The following is a 17,085-nucleotide window of genomic DNA, read 5'->3' as shown; positions in this document are numbered from 1 at the left end:
GTTAATTTTGTACTACTGTCGTCATCATCTTGTATCATTCCATGAAAAAAATATTAGAATTATATTTGTGAGGCTTTCAGCGGTTCTATACAATTTAATAAAATAAATAAATAATTTAAATGTTAAATACATATTACCCCTAACATAAGCGAGATTTAATTTACCCCTATAAATATATATGTTTTGATTGCCACTATAATATTACATGATAAATTTGTGCCTATAGAGGGAAAAGACATAAAATTTTTAAATTTCAAAAATAATTAAAAATAACAATTTTAAGAGGGTAAACTAAATCTCGTCTATATATAATGGTACCGTATATTTAACCCATAATTTCATTTGATATAGTCAGCAATTGATTGAAGAATAGTCGAAATATTAAAATATGAGTCAAATATTTTTTTCTACACAAGTCATTCAAGAAATTTTTTTTTATTATTTTCTTTTAACTCCCTTTATGTCTATAAAGAAAAACCTTATATCAAAATCTAAAAATTTAAAAGTGGAATAATCTAATTGATACCAAATAATATTTGACATTTGATGAGATTTGAAAATGTAGAAAATCGAGAATTGCTTAGGTGCTAATAAAAATTATATTAAAAAAAATTAAAAAATAGAATGGACAGTATGAGAATTGATTATTGGGTAATGAAAGGATACTAAAATAAGGGATGCAAATATGTAATTAGTATTATATTTTTGAAAAATTTTATGTTTATTTCCCAAACACTAATAAGTATATTAATTTAAGGGACAGAGTATAAGGATTTTACACAATCAGTTAATTATAGATGTCGAATGTCTATAAAGTAATACAAATGAATTGACGGTATAAAACTTTTTACAATGGATTCTGAGTTGTCTTCCACTCATTCTGCACCTATTCCATGCATTGATAAACTCAGGGAGGAGTTTACTTGTGCAGTAAGTAAGATGTATTTTTGTGATTAATTTTTGATACACTTTAATTATTTTATGTTGTGAATGTGATGGTGATTTTTTTCTTTCACTTTTAACAGATTTGTTTGAATATATCCTTTAAGCCTGTCACCATTCCTTGCGGGCACAGCTTTTGTAGAAAATGTTTGCTACTTACCATGGTCAATTATAAGCCAGTATGCCCTGTTTGCAGACAGTCGATTAACATAAGGTTTATATTTACAAAGTTCCAAAATTTGTAAAATCACTTTTTTTTTTAACAAATATGATACTTATTGTTATTTTCTTTTCAATTGTCGATATTTTGCAGAAAAGAAAATTTTCCCGGTGTGAGCGTAGCTATGTGGAACGCAATACAAGACTTGTTTCCTCGAGAAGTAGAAACAAGGAAACAAACAAGTACCTCCTCAATTGGTTCACTAGAAGCTCCTTTTATGATCGTTGAAACAGATAACCCAATTGCACAACCAAATGGTAATATGAACAATGGACTTCGGCCAATCACTCAGAACGAGATTATAACTGCTTTCGAGGTACTACGTCGAACACTTTCTCAGCCTGGCAGTGGATTTCATCCTATGATTCAGGACACAATTTGTCATTCTTTTGAGGGACTACGTCGAGCAATTTCTCATCCTAACTTCGGATTTAATCCTATCGTTCGGAAGGCGCTAACTTTTGCTTTCGAGGAACTCAGTGGAGCAATTTGTCAGTCTGGCGGTGAATTTCACCCTATCATTCAAAATGCGATTAATCGTGCTTTGGAGGAGCTAGGTGGAGAAACTTCTCGGCCCGATAGTGAAATTAGTTTTCACGTTAGAGTTGCTCTCGAGGAACGACTTAGAGCAACTTCTCAGCGGCCCCACGAGTCATCTGCCCCTCCTCCTCCACCTTCCTCATCTTCTTAAATTTTGTTTATGCAAATTTCTCTTTTGTTTATGCAAATACTTATTTATTTATTTATATATATATATATATATATATATATATATATATATATATATATATATATATATATATATATATATTAAGGTTATGTTCTTTAATATTTAGATATTAAAGTTATGTTTGAATTGATGGAATGAAGCTTAATGGAATATTATAAATTTATGTTTTATTGTTTGAATTAATTAGTTTTTTGTATCAGCTAATTTCAAAACGATGTTTAGCTATTAACACTTATTTTAATGAATTACGTTTAAAAATGTATTTTGAAAAAAACTTGTAATCTTATTGTTAAAAAGGGTTTTATATACAAAAAAAATGAAGAAAAAAAACAAGTTTTATATTTCAATTTCATTTTATTTATAAAAATTTTCTGTTAATTTATGATATTTTAATTTTAATATAATTTAAAATTTTTAGAGTATAATATTTATTATATTAATCTTAAATGTGAAACTCATGATATATTTTTAGAATTTTTTTAATTAATTATATTTATATATGCATTGTCAATATTAAAAATACTCAGACTCACGTTTAATTTACATTAACTACTTTTATATTTATATTGACGGTGTGAATAATTATCGATCATAACATAATTATTGTTATAAATGTCAAATAATTATAGATTTGATTATCATTTAAACATATATTAAGTATGTGTAATTGTCCAATTTAAAATGAAAAATGACTTAGAGTATGTTTGGATAACTTGTGTAATTGGATATTTGCGAAATTAATATGACAATCCACTATTTAAGAATTTCTTTATAACATATCAAACAGCTTATTTATAAAAATATTATTTTACTAATTATTGCTTCTTCGACTGACGGGAGTAAAATATTGTTGGTCCCTCATACTATTGTTCAACTAGAGTGAGCAAATATTGACAAAAAATTTTAATACGTAGTAAATATGAGATAAGTAAAAATAACATGAGCACGTGACAAATTAATTATGAGTTTTTACTATATTTTTAATTTTTATTTTTTTCTCTTACAGTAACACCAAAAATATTTAATCTCACTAATATTCTCCATACAAATTCAAAATATTGACATTAAAAAGGTATGTAAAAAAAACAATTACTATGAAAGAAAAGAAGAATATCACATAGATAAAAATAAGGAATAAGAACCGTTAATGAAAGTAAATATTTGGATGACAAAATTGTAATTCTGTTAATAATTTGTTTCATTTTATTGGATACACCTCAATTCGGGTGGAATGAAAAACAAGTTAAAAGAGTGGTATTTGATGGAATAAGTTCCATCACATTCCATTCCATTCATTTTTTGTAAAATCAAACAATGGAACATAATACCACTTCACTTCATTCCATTTAATCCCTTTTCATCAATCCAAACATACCCTTAGGAATGGTTATATTCTTATTCTATCACCTCTTTTGTTGTGAATTCATAACCATCTTTATGTGTTTGACCTTATTTTTCCTGATATGAAGATGTGGAATTATCAATTAGCTAGTCAACACTATGTCTGATCCAATTAATGTGGAAAAAGTTTTCAATATTGCACTTTTTGATTCGGTCCTAGCAAATAGACGAGTGTGGAGCATAAAGACTAATTAAGACAGCTTAGCAAAGAGTTCTTATCGACTGATTATTCAAAACCTTATTGGTGCTAGTTTTCTCAAACAAAATAGCTATTCAGACCTTCACTGGAAGATTAAATCACCACCAAAAGTCAGAAATTTTATTTTGCGGATATGTAGAAATTGTCTTTCTACATGAAATAGGCTACATGAGAAAAGTGTTAACTGTCATATTAATTCTGCTATGGTCTGGAAGACTCTCTGCATATTTTATTCTTCAAGTGTTCTAATAGCCGAAGTATTTGGATTCAAACATCTTTTCACCTTGTGATCTATGAGATAGTGGATAATGGAAATTTATGTTGCCATAATGTTCTTTGATATCATCCAAAAGCTACCCTGTGACGATTATGCTCATTTTGTCACTACCATAAGGAATATCTCGAAAAAAAAGAAATAACAAAATTTGGAACAATGTTATAGAGCAACATGGGAAGTCATGCACAGAGCCATCGACCTTATCCATTCTTGAAAAGATTCCATGAGGATAAAAGACCATCAATCTACTCAGGTAAGATCTTGTGTTAAGTGGAGCAAGTCGAAGAAAGGAAAAATAAAGTAAATGATTCATTTTTAACTATTTATAATAGAGTAGGAATAACTATTTATAATAGAGGGGGTGGCAAGCTATCTCTGGGTCGAGGTCGGGCATCTCTACAGCGCTCCAGGCAAATAGATCAGCATTCTCTCGTAGGAACGCCTTCAGCTGTTTTCTGGCCAATTCGGGCAGGTTGGCCCTGATCTTGACCCTTTTGCTCGGATCCTCTTCGGGTGGCACGAGCTCGAAGTCTCCGTCTGGGATAGAGCGCAAGACGTCCTCTATTTTGATCACCGAAGATCTCTTTGCTTCTACTTTCCCTTTGGCTTCCCTGCAAAAGCAACGATCTTGGTCCATGGTATATATGCGTGACAGCGGCTTGGGTACCTCGGAACTAGCGGGCAATGCTGACTCGGCCTCTAGCCGAGGGCCGAACTTTATGGATTTGAGGCCTTTGGCGGATGCTTCTAAACACCTCTGGGATGCCTCGATGTCTCCGTGCAGGGTGGCTACTTGCCATTTGGCCATGTAATATTTCATCTTGAGGTGGACGGTGGAAGGCATGGCTATTAATTTGGTCAGAGTGAGTCGTCGAGGATATATTGGTATACAGGAACGCACCTTGTAGACCCCCAAAGATCTGCATGGATATAATCAAGGGATCCATGTGTTCTTTGTTTGCCTTTGTTGAACTTCACTCTGCAAGATTTTCCATGTACACATGGTTCACAAAACTTTAGCTTTTCGACTTTGTCTCCACCAAGCAGATTTTGTTTCCCTAATTCGACCAGACCTCTTTCACTGACATGGCCCAATCTCATGTGCTAGATTTCTGTCTTCGACAACAGTTTCATGGATGCAACATTTGTCAAACCACTTACAACTTCAGCCTCAAAGGTATACAAGCCTTGTTTCTTCACGCCTCTCAAGACTTCCTTCGACCCCTTCATGACTCTTATGATACTTTTCTCTCCTTTGAAAATATATCCTTTCTTGTCGAATTCAACAAGAGAAAGCAGATTTCTCTTCAAATCAGATACATACCTTACTTCAGTCAATAACCTTATTGACTCATCATGGAGCTTGAATCTCACAGATCCAACACCTGCAATCTTGCAAGTTTTGTTGTTTCCCAGCAGTACTGATCCACCATCTTGATCACATAATTCCTCAAACAAGTATTTGTTTGGAGTCATGTGTCAAGTGCAACCTGAATCCATAATCCACTCCTTCCTAGAGTCACTGCTCGAAATCACAAGGACATCAGATGATTCGAAATCATCTTAAACAATGGCTGCATTGCCATTATCCTTACCTCCATGATCTTTCAGGCGTTCAGGGCACACCTTTCTTGTGTGACCCTCCTTCTTACAATGATAGCATCGAATGCCAGATGCTTCGCCACTATAAGACTTCGATTGGCTTTTTCCCTTCTTCTTGTCGAACTTACCATCCTTTCGCAAGAATTTTCCCTTAACGGCCACACCTTCACCAACAGTCGAAGGTTTACGCTATTTTCGTTTGTTCAAGTCCTCAGAATACATGGCTGATTGAACTTCTTCAAAGGTCAGGGACTCCCTTCCATACAATAGTTTCTTTGAAGTGAGCATGTGATCGAGGCAAAGCGCACAATAGTAACAGCGCTTGATCTTCATCATCGATCTTCACATCAATATTTTCAAGATCAAGGATCATCTTGTTGAACATATCCAACTGCTCAGCCAACACTTTGTCTTCAATCATCTTGAATGAATACAAAGTTTGCTTCAGGTAGAGTCGATTTACCAGCGATTTGGTCATGTACAAACTTTCAAGTTTCACCCATAACCCTGATGCCGTCGTCTCCTTTGATACCTGCCAAAGAACCTTATCACCAAGACTCAACAAAATTGTGCTGTGTGCTTTCTCGATCACAGTCGTCTTCTCTGCTGCTGTTAATTCAGCATTCATGGCTGCCTCTCCCTTCAACGCTTCCAAACAACCCTGCTGAAGCAGTAGGGCTTTCATCTTCAAGCGCCACAGACCGAAATCATTCACTCCGGTGAACTTTTCAATCTCATACTTTGTTGAAGGCATCTTCTCCATGCTCACTGACCAATTTGTTGTGAATTCAATGCCAAGAACAAAGTATAAAACAAGGGAAAAATAAAGGACAAGGAAGAAAAAGAACACAATAATTGGTTATAACTGCTATTCTTTTACTTTCTCTTAGAAAACAAGATTATAAGTTTACAAGAATAAGAAATAACCTCTCTCACCCTAAATTAGGATTTGCTGTGTACAATGATGAGAGACTAGTATGTTATTTATAATAAAACCTAACATACTTACTAATGGACTTTTTCCACAAGACCCATTACACAAGTCAACTTAATAAACAAGCTAACTTAACAAATTAGAGTTTAAACACAAAACCTAATTTAACATGCTAACAACCCTAGCATCTTCGACATCAGCATGTGAACAACCATCGACTTCATGCTTAATCCTGTCGAACCAAGAAGCTACCCTTTGACTATACTAGAGTTCGATCCAATATCTCACAAATATGATTCTTAAGCTTTTTGAAAATGTACGCCCGATTTCTAAATTTTTGGAATCTCTCTTCTCCCTCTATATTCTCTTCATCTCAAAACATTTTCTTTCTTCTTTATTTTTCGAGTGGCCTTGTGCGCCATCAACGATTGAAATTGTTTCAGATATTACGAATGGTTTAAACGCCATCTGAAGGTGTATTTCTTTGAACGATTCATCACAGTGCAAGTGATAATCGTAACTCTTTTGTGAACGAATTGTTTTATCCTGTAGGCATCGTGGTTATTAAGAGATGTTTTGTATAATTTTAGCAGTACCGCGAAATGTCTTAAAGAAAGCGTACCGATCCGCAACTCAGCCGATAACTTCCTTCGTGATAATATTTTCAAAACCGAAAAAACAACACTCCACATTTCTTTTTAAAGTAAAATTATACAACAATGTCAAAATTAATTGAGGCCGAAGCCTTACAAGAATACAAAACAAAAATTGAAACTTCACAAAAACAAATGAAAAAATAAGAAAAATGATATAAAATAATTACAAATTCTTCATCTCACCAATGAATCACTCTTACCACACCAGACCCAATCAAACCAATAAAAAAATCAGAAACTAAACTATCTATCACAAGCACAAAACTTTCACTACCTCACCGAGAATCACTATCAATATGCTGCAACAAGAATTGGAAATCAGATCTTTGTCTAAGGATTGTTGGTGGATCCACATCCATATCTGATATTCTGATGTCGCTCATGGACCGAAACAACTCCTCCATTAAGAATGGAATGCTGAATTTTGTGCAAGGAACAAGGGAAATAGCTTGTCAGAAAAGTTATGTTTCTTTGAATGAAAAGTAGCAGTTAGGAAAAGATTGTTAATAATTATTAATCACCTGGATTCAACTTCTAGAAGGAATGAGTTATTGAGTATGTTTGTTGAGTCTTCTGTCATAAGAACTCTCATTCTGCTAATGACCTGTAAAAATAAAGAAGTAAGTGAATGAAACTAATTTATCATTTGGAATTTATGCAGCAAAGGTAAACATGATTGAGGAGATAAGGACTTACATCTGGCGATAATCCTTGTGTTCCATACTTGTCATCCCAGAACATGGTTCCAATGCGATATATTTGTGGAATACTCAACACCTAATTGAGCCAATGATTAAGCAAAGAAAAATTATAGGTTACTTTGATTAGAATCATTCCTCCTTTCTAGAACATGCGAATCTGATAGCATTCTATGTATAACACTTCAAATTGAAGATGTGCACAGTGTCTGATAACGACATATGTAGTTACCGCTTCAATTTTCTCAAATTATTGATGTTATATATATATGTGTCAGTGTCGTGTATGAGCTTGTGTCAATACTTCATAGATAATATTCGATGTTAAGTTCATTGTCAATAGAAACCATAAGTTAGAGAGAAGCTACTTCTTATCCAAAATAGTTTGAGGTAGAAACAGTTAGATACGAATTATACACTATTTGGTCTTTGATACATGATTTAGTTACATTACCGGGCATAGTTCATTTGTGATCTCATCCAAAGATTTTTGAGTCTTTTGATGCAAAACCTACATCGGAAAAACAATTTGAAGGTTGAGTAGTGAGGAAAAGGGAAAGAAAATGATTATCTACAATCATTATCGAATAAAGTATACCAGAAATCCAACACTCTGGCGTATGTGTTTGAGTTCATCCCAAGATGACCCAGCAAACTGAAAAATAAACAAAAGTACAAAAGAAAATATGTAGAAAATGAGTCTTGAACTTCTGCATTGTTAGGCTTAGTCATAGAGTATGAAAATGAGTTAATGTTACCTGATCGGTTATTTTTATACACCATAGCTCCAACTCATGCAAACCAGCTTTTAAGTATTCTCCATTGCTAAAGGAGCAGCACTCACGACGAAGCAACAAACTGCAAGACCATAGTTATCATCATAACTTCGTGAGATGAAATTTAATCAATATTTACTAGCCCAAGATGTTAAATACAATTGAGTGGAAGTTCGGCTTACCTATTAAAGAGTTGAACATTCATGTACGAGAAAACCTGACTAAATATCTTCCTTGTTATCATCGGAGGGACCTGAAGTCATATAATGTATATAATATTGAGAAATCTCTTATATGTTATACATAATCCAACCAAAGAAAATCGGAGAATGATTCATGCTTACATAGTTGTCAGACAATATACCGAAGGCATGATCTAACTTGCTAACAATGCCTTTCCAGTGCATATGCAATGCTTGTTGTTTTGCGACTATATTTGAATGGATGTTTCTTGATGACCCTCTTATTGATCTGGACCTTATGGATCTTGGTGCCTGTCAATGGTGTTAAGACATTTATATGAGCTTAAGTGCTTAGTTAAGCAGTTTTCTTCAATGAGGGCCATAGTATATAGAGTGTCATAAGCTATTTTTCGTAAGTTCTCCAAAACACTTTTGTCAGTAGTTATTAATTAGCCAGTTCCTATTACTTGTTGCACAAGTTTTTCATCGATATGTTTACCTGAATACAAAGATTTAAGAATGGACTGATCTCTTTCTTTAAACTGTCACGGATCATTCCGTATATTTTCTCCACATATGCAGTCAAGTGTTGCTTAAATAGAATAGCAGGGTACTTGGCTTCGACTTTAGATTGTTCATTTGGCTTTTCCACCATGCCACTGTAACCACTTGATATCCCTATGCCCATTGAAGATGAGCGTAAACCCTGGTTTTGCAACAAACACTGTTATGGCTTTAACATCGATTTAATTCAACACTTTTCCTGTTTTTCAAAGCTTACCTGTGCCATTTTGCCAAAAAGTGTGGCAGGCGAGTTACGATTACGATTACGCGACAGTGTATTAGTTGTATTGCTGACTTTTAGTGTGCAATGTAGATAAAACAAAAGTGTTGATGTTGTTGAAAGCCAATATGCCAGATCATTGATTCCTTCTTGATTCTGCCAGCAAAACAACATGAGTTGATGAGTTTCTCAATCATTTTATTTTGGTATATCGGGATAAGGCCTAAATTGAGCTTATAAAACACGAAATCATCAATTTCCAAAACGATTTTGTAGGGTTGAGATGGACTCGGAAACTGAAAGTTTAACAAAGTTCATGGAAGATTATACCTCTATAGATGTTCGGATAGTGTGAGTAATTTTATCAAATATCTGTGTCTTTTCGGCTTCAAAAGACCTCCAGTGAAGAAGTGCTTTATAAACAATACAAGAAACTGCTGGTCTATTCTTCTCGAAACGTTTATCTTCCGTAAGACACTTGAGCAATGCATCATGACTTTCCTGTTAACCACACATACTAAAAACTGTAAGGCACCATTAATATCAGCTAGCTTATCTGATATATGCTATGTTTTACCGAAAGAGAACCATTGTCTCTAAAATTTACCTGCTGTCTTTCTGTTAGTGATCTTTGCTTTGTAAGAACGGAAACCGGTACTCTTGCTTCCTGTAAACATGATTAAATTATTATTTCAAATCAACGCACTTTTATGAAATACTTACGCGAATTTTGATGAAAATAGACGTAGTAAGATTGAAATACTTTTCTTGCATGCAGTTCTTCATCAATTTGATTTCTAATGTCCAAGTCCTGCAGGATAATAAAATATAAAATTGTCACATAATGAAATAATTCTAAGGAAAAGATCAATTTTAATGTACCTTTATTTGAGCTGTCGCATTATCTGCAATAGCTCTTGGTTGTTGAATCTGATGTTCAACAACAACAACTTCCTGATCGGTTTCTAGTTTTTCAGGATGAACTTTCTGCTCTACAGCAGCTATTGCTGCCTGGCTCCGAAGAACTTCATTCTCTGATTCTAGATTTGCTATTTGATCTTTGAGGCTGGAAAGAAATTGGAAATATCACACTAGCCGAAAAAAATAGTAATAATAAATGAAGAAAATGTATTATTGTATCTTACATTTTAATATCTTCTGAAAGATCTTCATTTTTTGATTCAACCAAAGCCTGCTGGCAAAGAACCTGGTTCTCTGACTCAAGGTTCGACAAACTCAATTCTAATCTGTATTAATAAAGAATCGATATTCAGTACATGCTAGTTTATGATAGTAGAGAGAGATATATATTTTTGAAGCTAACTATTTTCTAAACAACCTTTCAATAGTTTCTTGAAGTTGTGTTGCTTTAAGCTGTGCTTCTTCTGCCTCTTTCATCCTTTCTTGATTTTCCTTTTCAATCTCCTTATACCTTTCTTCGAAATCTTTGATCCTGTTTTTAAGCTCTTCTACTTCACTCTGTATATTAAGAATTTCAACATGATTTCTCGGCATCATAGTTTTTAATTAGTGATAGATTTATTTCCTAAATTAGGCTAATCGAATCAAACAACATGATATTTGTACTTACCTCTAGATTCTCGTTTTTATTTGTGAGTAACTCCAACTTCGTATTATCCACAACAGGTACTTCTTTTATTACTGGCGGTGCTTGTTCAATTGCTATTTTCGCTGCTTCTTTTTCATGTATAATTGCATTATGAGCTTCATCTAGCTTACCTTGCATATCTTGTAACGCGTTTTGCAGTTTCAAAATCTCTTGCCCCTTAGCTTCTTCAAGGTCAACCTGCATGTCGTTTTTTCTAGGTTAGACGTGGTCGGGGAAAATGGTGACTATTTGAGAGACCATACATACCCTCATGTGCTTTTCAACATCTAGTCTCCATGTAAGCTCCTCGACACGTTTCTCCAATTTGTCTTTTGCTTCTTTAAGTGCCCCGGTTTCCCTTGCAGCCTGCACAACAACTTCGAGCTCTTAGTATAGATATTCTAAATGAACTTGAATACAATTATAGAAAATGATACAAAGAAGAAAGACTCGCCATTCGAAGCTTTTTGAGCTCTTTGCGAGCTACTTTAGCCCTCCACAGACATTGAAGTGTAACAGTTGATTTTTTCTGCTGCTTGTAAGTACAAACAGCTTGAACTTTCCTCCATTGTGTCTGCAAGAAGAATTCAATTTGAATAATAAGAATCATCAATGTAAAATAGAAGTAGATATAGTTTTATATTTTGATTGCTTGTATCTCAAGCTTCTTTAAATTTAATGATGGTAATTTAGATGAACCTTTTATCAAAATTATTACAAATTTATAAGGATTCCAATTTATTTCAATATCTATATCATGATCTATGTTGTTGTTATGTGTTTCTTCTAAATTTGTATTTACCTGTATTTTGGTTGAAGCTTTTGTTTGTCTTCTATACCGATATTCGTTTCGTGCTGCTAATGCTCTCAACCCTGACTGAATAACAATAGCTGATGCTTGTAACGATTTATAATACACTCTAGCTCTATGTGCACGTGCATGTTTCTGTATCCGTATAGAAGCTGATTCTCTCCTCATATCCTCGTAGATCTCCCGCGCAAGTTTTGCTGATATAAGGACCGTAAGAAAAGTAACTTAAGTCAGTTAAGCAAAGGGAGAACAATTACTAGAAATACAAGTAAGTTTTTTTGTGAAGAAAAGTGACCTCTCCAAATTTTCTGAATACGGATTGTGGCCTTTTTCATGGTGATGAACTCTTTTCGAGCTAAATGTGTTCGGATTTGTCTCTGTATGAGTCTAGCTGCTTTAGCTAAGACTTCGGCTCTTCGTGCATCTAATTCAGCCATCTGACCAGCTCTGAGAAATACCTTTGTTTTTCCCATCTGATTGAAAAAACATTAGAGAGAATGCATTAGAGCTTAAAGCATAAATCTTGGTTTCAAAAAAAATTATGTCTTTTACATCTACATTACATTTTTTTCCATATATTGACTTACTTGATAGCCTTTTAAGCCCATCTTATCGCATATGGAAATAGCCGCCTTTTTCTCGTCGGATCTGCACACAAGAAAACAATGATCATATTTATATATTCATTTTCTCCATATACATGTACTTTTTTATGCAAGTCCAGAGAGATACTAGAATAATATATACCCGTCAAGAACATCAGGGACGAGCATTCCAAATCGATCAAGGAACTCTTCGAACGTTCTTTTTGTTGGATATCCAGCACAACTAATCCTTATTGCCTCAAGTACTCCCTGCGAGAGTAACGATGTAAATGTCATTAGCAGAAACTTTCTTGAATCCACTAAAATGACGATCATTTTATAGACGACAGAAAAAATGAAACTCACCCCGCATCTTAACTGGTTTAAGACATTGAAATTCTCAAATATTCCTGGCTGCAAAACTGTATTTGGTTTCACACATCTTATGTAATGTGGTTCGGTCGTGCTTAGTGTCTCCATGAGTGATTGAAGTTGTTGCTGTAGATTTAAATTAGATTCAGAAGTAGTTCATTGATTGAAAGTTTCACAAGTCATTGTTGTGAAATTTGATTACCTTAAACTGCGAACCAATGGAAGAGAATTTAGATTGCTTTGATGATTCCTCAGGTAAGGGAGGGAAAAGATTAGCAACAAATGTGCACTTTGAAGCACACAAAAGAGCCTGATGCTCGGCTACGACATAATCTTTATTCTTATCAAGAAAATAATCTGCCTGGTATGTGACCTATACATCGAAAGGATTCGTGACATGAAATTATCATCTACTCTCTTTTGTCCATAGAGCTGAGAAAAAATATTTATAATGTACTACACTTACATCTCCAGCATAGTGATTAACTATGAAGTCTGTTCGAGAAAGTTTTGGTTTCGCGAATCGTTTGTGTCCTTTGTATGTCTGGTACATCTTTTGTGCAAAAGTCTCATGAGTTGATTTCGGAAACATGCTGCAGAAATAAGAACATAAATAAATTTTCACCTTTTTTATGATTTAAGCAAATATGCAACTCTTCGAAATTTTGAGTGAGAAATGACAAACCACGCTTCGTCAAGAAGAGCAATAATTCCACCAGGTTTCTGCAAGTAGGACGAATAAATCGTTTCACAATTTTATTTGGTAAACAAGGCCAATGTTGATATATATAGATCTCGTAATTACCTTCTCAATAAGATCTAGAACATCCTGATTATCGACGAATTCTACGTAGCTCCAATTAATTTCCTCTTTCGTGTACTCTTCTTGCTCCATCTTGAATACATGCTGTTGAAATTCGAACAGTTCAATTTCTATATTATTCTTCATTTGCAACAATAGAGATATGAAATCAGTATTAAGAAGTTATAACCTTGCCTGATTAAAATGCTGTTGCAACTTCTCGTTCGTTAAGTTGATGCATAGTTGCTCGAAACTGTAAATGTGGAACAAATTCGATTATGATATAGATAGGTACAAATTTTCGCTGTGACGAATGTAACTATCATACTTACCTATTGACTTTGAAGCTTTCAAATCCATAAATGTCAAGGACTCCTATTAGGCTTACCGCATTAGCATCTTGACCGATTGAACTGTTAATCTTATCCACGATCCTGCCATATTAGAAGAATGTATACGGAATCTGTCACTCCTTGTATAAAATATTTTTGATACAGAAATTATATATAAATGTATAGGTGTCAGTCAGTGTCTTATGTTTTTGACATTAGCAGTGTTATTCGTTGATTTTTACCAATCGAACAATCTGGAGTACACTGTCTTTGCCAATGCATCTCGGCTCAAAGAAGCTGCATCCGGGTCTAGTGGTTTTGTAATGTTGCCATCAGGGGTAACAATGACACGCTGACAAAGCGAGTCTTCTAGTGATTTCTCGTCACACCTGATCATAAACACGTTAAGAGACAATGAAGGCTATAAGCATAGGAGTTAAATGAATTCGACAGATGGATCAAAGATTGTACATGAATAACTCGGCAACTGTTCGAAGGTGGTTGAGGGATTTTTCGTCTTTTAATTTAGACGAATCAAACTCATTCCCTTTGACGAAGTCAATGTTTCCAAGATGAAGGATCGCAGCTACGACACGGAAGATAGCATCCTGCGGGGAAGATTTTCTTCGATCACGTCTTGATAAACATAAACCAATGCTTCATGAAAATGTGAATCACTATGGCCTAATACATACCTGCTCATCCTGGTTGATGCCGACGATATCCATTGCATTTCTTGTCTCCAAATATTCCTTTGCATCATCTACATTCGACACTTCATAACAGCTTGATTGGTTAAGATAGCGAAATTTCCTTGGATCTCCTAACTTGTACTTCTTGACATCCTATAGACAAATTTCAACAATTAGTATTTTTTTTCCTTCATCGGAGTTTGAAATCCGGTCGTTTAACTCGTTTAACCCTTAGTCATATATTACTAAACTTTTTCAGGATACTTAAAAAGAGGCTACCTCTGGTGGAGCTGCACAAAGCATGTAAAAGCAATGATAGTTTCTCTCCGGGTCAGACACTTGGCAAACTCGAGACCTTTCGAGGAGGTAGGTGCGGATAGCAGCTCCAGAAATCTTCCCATTCTTGTCAAATTGAATTTCAACAAACTTACCAAAACGACTGCCGAAAAATTCAATACTTTTGTAAGACAATTCAAATTGAAATTTTGACAGAAAAAATTACCTTAGAAAATATCAGTAGAATTTACCTCGAGTTGTTGTTTTTGACAGTTTTGGCATTTCCGAATGCTTCCAACACTGGATTGGACTGAATTTTACAATGTAATAAAATTGAGTTAACCAAGAAACAAAAATTTGCAAGTTTTGAGTACTTCAATTCGAACTCACCTCCAAAACCTGTTGTTCTACTGTCCTTCCTTCGGTATTCGATCTACCTCCCATGAAAGCTAGATATCTCATAAGCATTTTAGTCGTCTCAGTTTTTCCGGCTCCACTTTCTCCACTTACTAAAATGGATTGACTTCCATTTTCATTCATCATTGCCCTGATACATTAAACCAGTTAACTCTAATAATAACTTGATTTCTAAGTTACTTGCGTGTCAAACAACAGATCAATTTCTACATTGATCTGTACCTGTAACATGTATCTGCTACAGCAAAAAGATGAGGACTAAGCTCTCCAAATGCCGCTCCTTTGTACTGCTCCATCATATGGCTATCGTACAAATGCGGTAGTCTTCGAAAAGGATTCACCGCGATTAAAATATTCCCTGTATATGTCTGATTATTTCATTAATAATAGTCAGGTTGAAGTTTTGATATCTCTCTAAACCTCACTTATTTGATATATAATTCAGATTATATAGAAATAGAAGACAAACAGACAATAAGCTGCGCCGCTAAAGAAATATATATGTAGAAGTTGTGACTTACATATATCTCATTGAGCGAAAAACGACACAAGAGGTTATGCAATACTCCCGGTTCGTGGAGGTATGCTAGCTTGGTCATGTCATCAACCCCAGCAGGTGGTGCCTCGGTATCTTTCGGGTATATACTTGAAATTTCTGCCACAACCTGAAATTTAGAATAATTCTAATGCTTAGTTTATATGCTTGTTTATTCTTGTTCTTCACCTATTTGTGCAAAAAAAACTGTTATGTTAACGCCTACGATATCGAAATCAATCGAGACGACATGAGTTCAATCTCTGATGGAAACAATCATTAATCAGACTTTACTTAACGAGTAAAAATCTTACAGTTTTTCCTTCTGTAGTAATGATGGTAGCATTTTTGCCATTGATTTTTGTGACTTCACCATCAATCCATGCAACCACAGGATCCTCAACCCAAACTTGTGATCCAACAATGATGTTCACAGGTGTTCCCTGAACAATCAAAACAAAAAGTTACAATATATAACATAGGATCCAAGAACATAAAGTAAAACAGAAAAATAACAGAAAGAATACTCAAACTCATAATCCATAGACTAACCATGATGCTGCTATATTGTTCTGATCATGAAAAGAGAACTGTGGCTTGAGGAACTAGAGCAAGAAGTTGATGGAAGGAAAAAGGTGGTGTTTGAGTAATGCTGGTGGCGTGATTAGCAGAAACTCAAAAAGTTGAAAATGAATGTCCAAAAGAAAAGGAGAAGAGAAAATGGTAGAATGGTAGAATGGTATAATAACTCTTTAAAGCAACATGTTACCTTACCACCTTTCTTCATCATCAGTCTTATGTACCTTTTTCTTTTGCTCCTTCCACGACAGTTGATGACTTGGCAAAAAAAAGTCTAAAAATAAAATAAAAATTAGTCCTAAATAGGTGAATAAGTGACATGTCACGCGGGTTAAAAAACCATGCCTCTGCACTCTGATGTATCTACACAGCTATCATCTAATCTGGTTTAATAAGACTAAAAAGTCATAATTTTGATATGACTAGAAATATATTTAAGTAAAAAAAGAAAGAAAATATTTAATTGATGTGTGTGTAGCCTGCTACATGATCACATAAGTGGGGTCATGGATGTTGCTTAGGATGTAAGAAGAATGAACCACCGTCCAGCTGATAATCTTGAATTATTTTGATATTAATTGATTTATTGTGATATAATCAGGTGCATTGTTTGGTATGGTAGGGCGGCACAGCCTGTGTTAGTTGTTTTTGTTAGATTTCATTATGGTTTTAGAT

At 34.4% G+C, this 17,085-nt stretch overlaps 2 protein-coding genes across 2 annotated transcripts; one reads left to right on the top strand and one right to left on the bottom strand.

The window, feature by feature from the left end:
• Positions 1-1,031: 1,031 nt before the first annotated feature.
• Positions 1,032-1,874, top strand: LOC131635117 (uncharacterized). Its single transcript, XM_058905730.1, has 2 exons — positions 1,032-1,156; positions 1,256-1,874. The coding sequence occupies exons 1-2, from the start codon at positions 1,104-1,106 to the stop codon at positions 1,851-1,853; spliced, it is 651 nt and encodes a 216-aa protein (XP_058761713.1). The 5' UTR covers positions 1,032-1,103; the 3' UTR covers positions 1,854-1,874.
• A 5,047-nt stretch (positions 1,875-6,921) lies between these two features.
• LOC131635116 (myosin-12) lies at positions 6,922-16,574 on the bottom strand. Its single transcript, XM_058905729.1, has 40 exons — positions 16,384-16,574; positions 16,146-16,274; positions 15,818-15,961; positions 15,519-15,664; positions 15,270-15,426; positions 15,131-15,189; positions 14,883-15,042; positions 14,607-14,756; positions 14,383-14,519; positions 14,154-14,300; positions 13,912-14,013; positions 13,775-13,832; positions 13,583-13,684; positions 13,463-13,500; positions 13,244-13,370; positions 12,980-13,150; positions 12,772-12,903; positions 12,569-12,675; positions 12,409-12,469; positions 12,117-12,294; positions 11,813-12,018; positions 11,465-11,584; positions 11,278-11,376; positions 10,993-11,208; positions 10,741-10,880; positions 10,547-10,648; positions 10,284-10,467; positions 10,165-10,212; positions 10,009-10,068; positions 9,732-9,902; positions 9,399-9,557; positions 9,117-9,323; positions 8,780-8,929; positions 8,618-8,688; positions 8,418-8,517; positions 8,258-8,314; positions 8,114-8,170; positions 7,658-7,738; positions 7,483-7,565; positions 6,922-7,378 (listed from the first exon to the last, which is right to left on the bottom strand). The coding sequence occupies exons 1-40, from the start codon at positions 16,384-16,386 to the stop codon at positions 7,237-7,239; spliced, it is 4,761 nt and encodes a 1,586-aa protein (XP_058761712.1). The 5' UTR covers positions 16,387-16,574; the 3' UTR covers positions 6,922-7,236.
• Between the last annotated feature and the right edge of the window lie 511 nt (positions 16,575-17,085).

Source organism: Vicia villosa, unplaced genomic scaffold, assembly GCF_029867415.1.
Source record: "Vicia villosa cultivar HV-30 ecotype Madison, WI unplaced genomic scaffold, Vvil1.0 ctg.001429F_1_1, whole genome shotgun sequence".
NCBI lineage: Eukaryota > Viridiplantae > Streptophyta > Magnoliopsida > Fabales > Fabaceae > Vicia > Vicia villosa.
The sequence above is the reverse complement of the archived record's forward strand: the minus strand, read 5'-3'. Positions and strand labels throughout refer to the sequence as shown.

Bases quoted from the DNA above. Each gene is read 5' to 3' on its own strand.
- LOC131635117 (XM_058905730.1), top strand. From the start codon at position 1,104: ATGGTCAATTATAAGCCAGTATGCCCTGTTTGCAGACAGTCGATTAAC. The intron at 1,157-1,255 runs GTTTATATTTAC...GATATTTTGCAG, and splicing joins AGACAGTCGATTAACATAAG to AAAAGAAAATTTTCCCGGTG.
- LOC131635116 (XM_058905729.1), bottom strand. The intron at 13,151-13,243 runs GTAAGTGTAGTA...TTCGATGTATAG, and splicing joins TTAATCACTATGCTGGAGAT to GTCACATACCAGGCAGATTA. The intron at 10,649-10,740 runs GTTGTTTAGAAA...TTATTAATACAG, and splicing joins CTTCAAGAAACTATTGAAAG to ATTAGAATTGAGTTTGTCGA.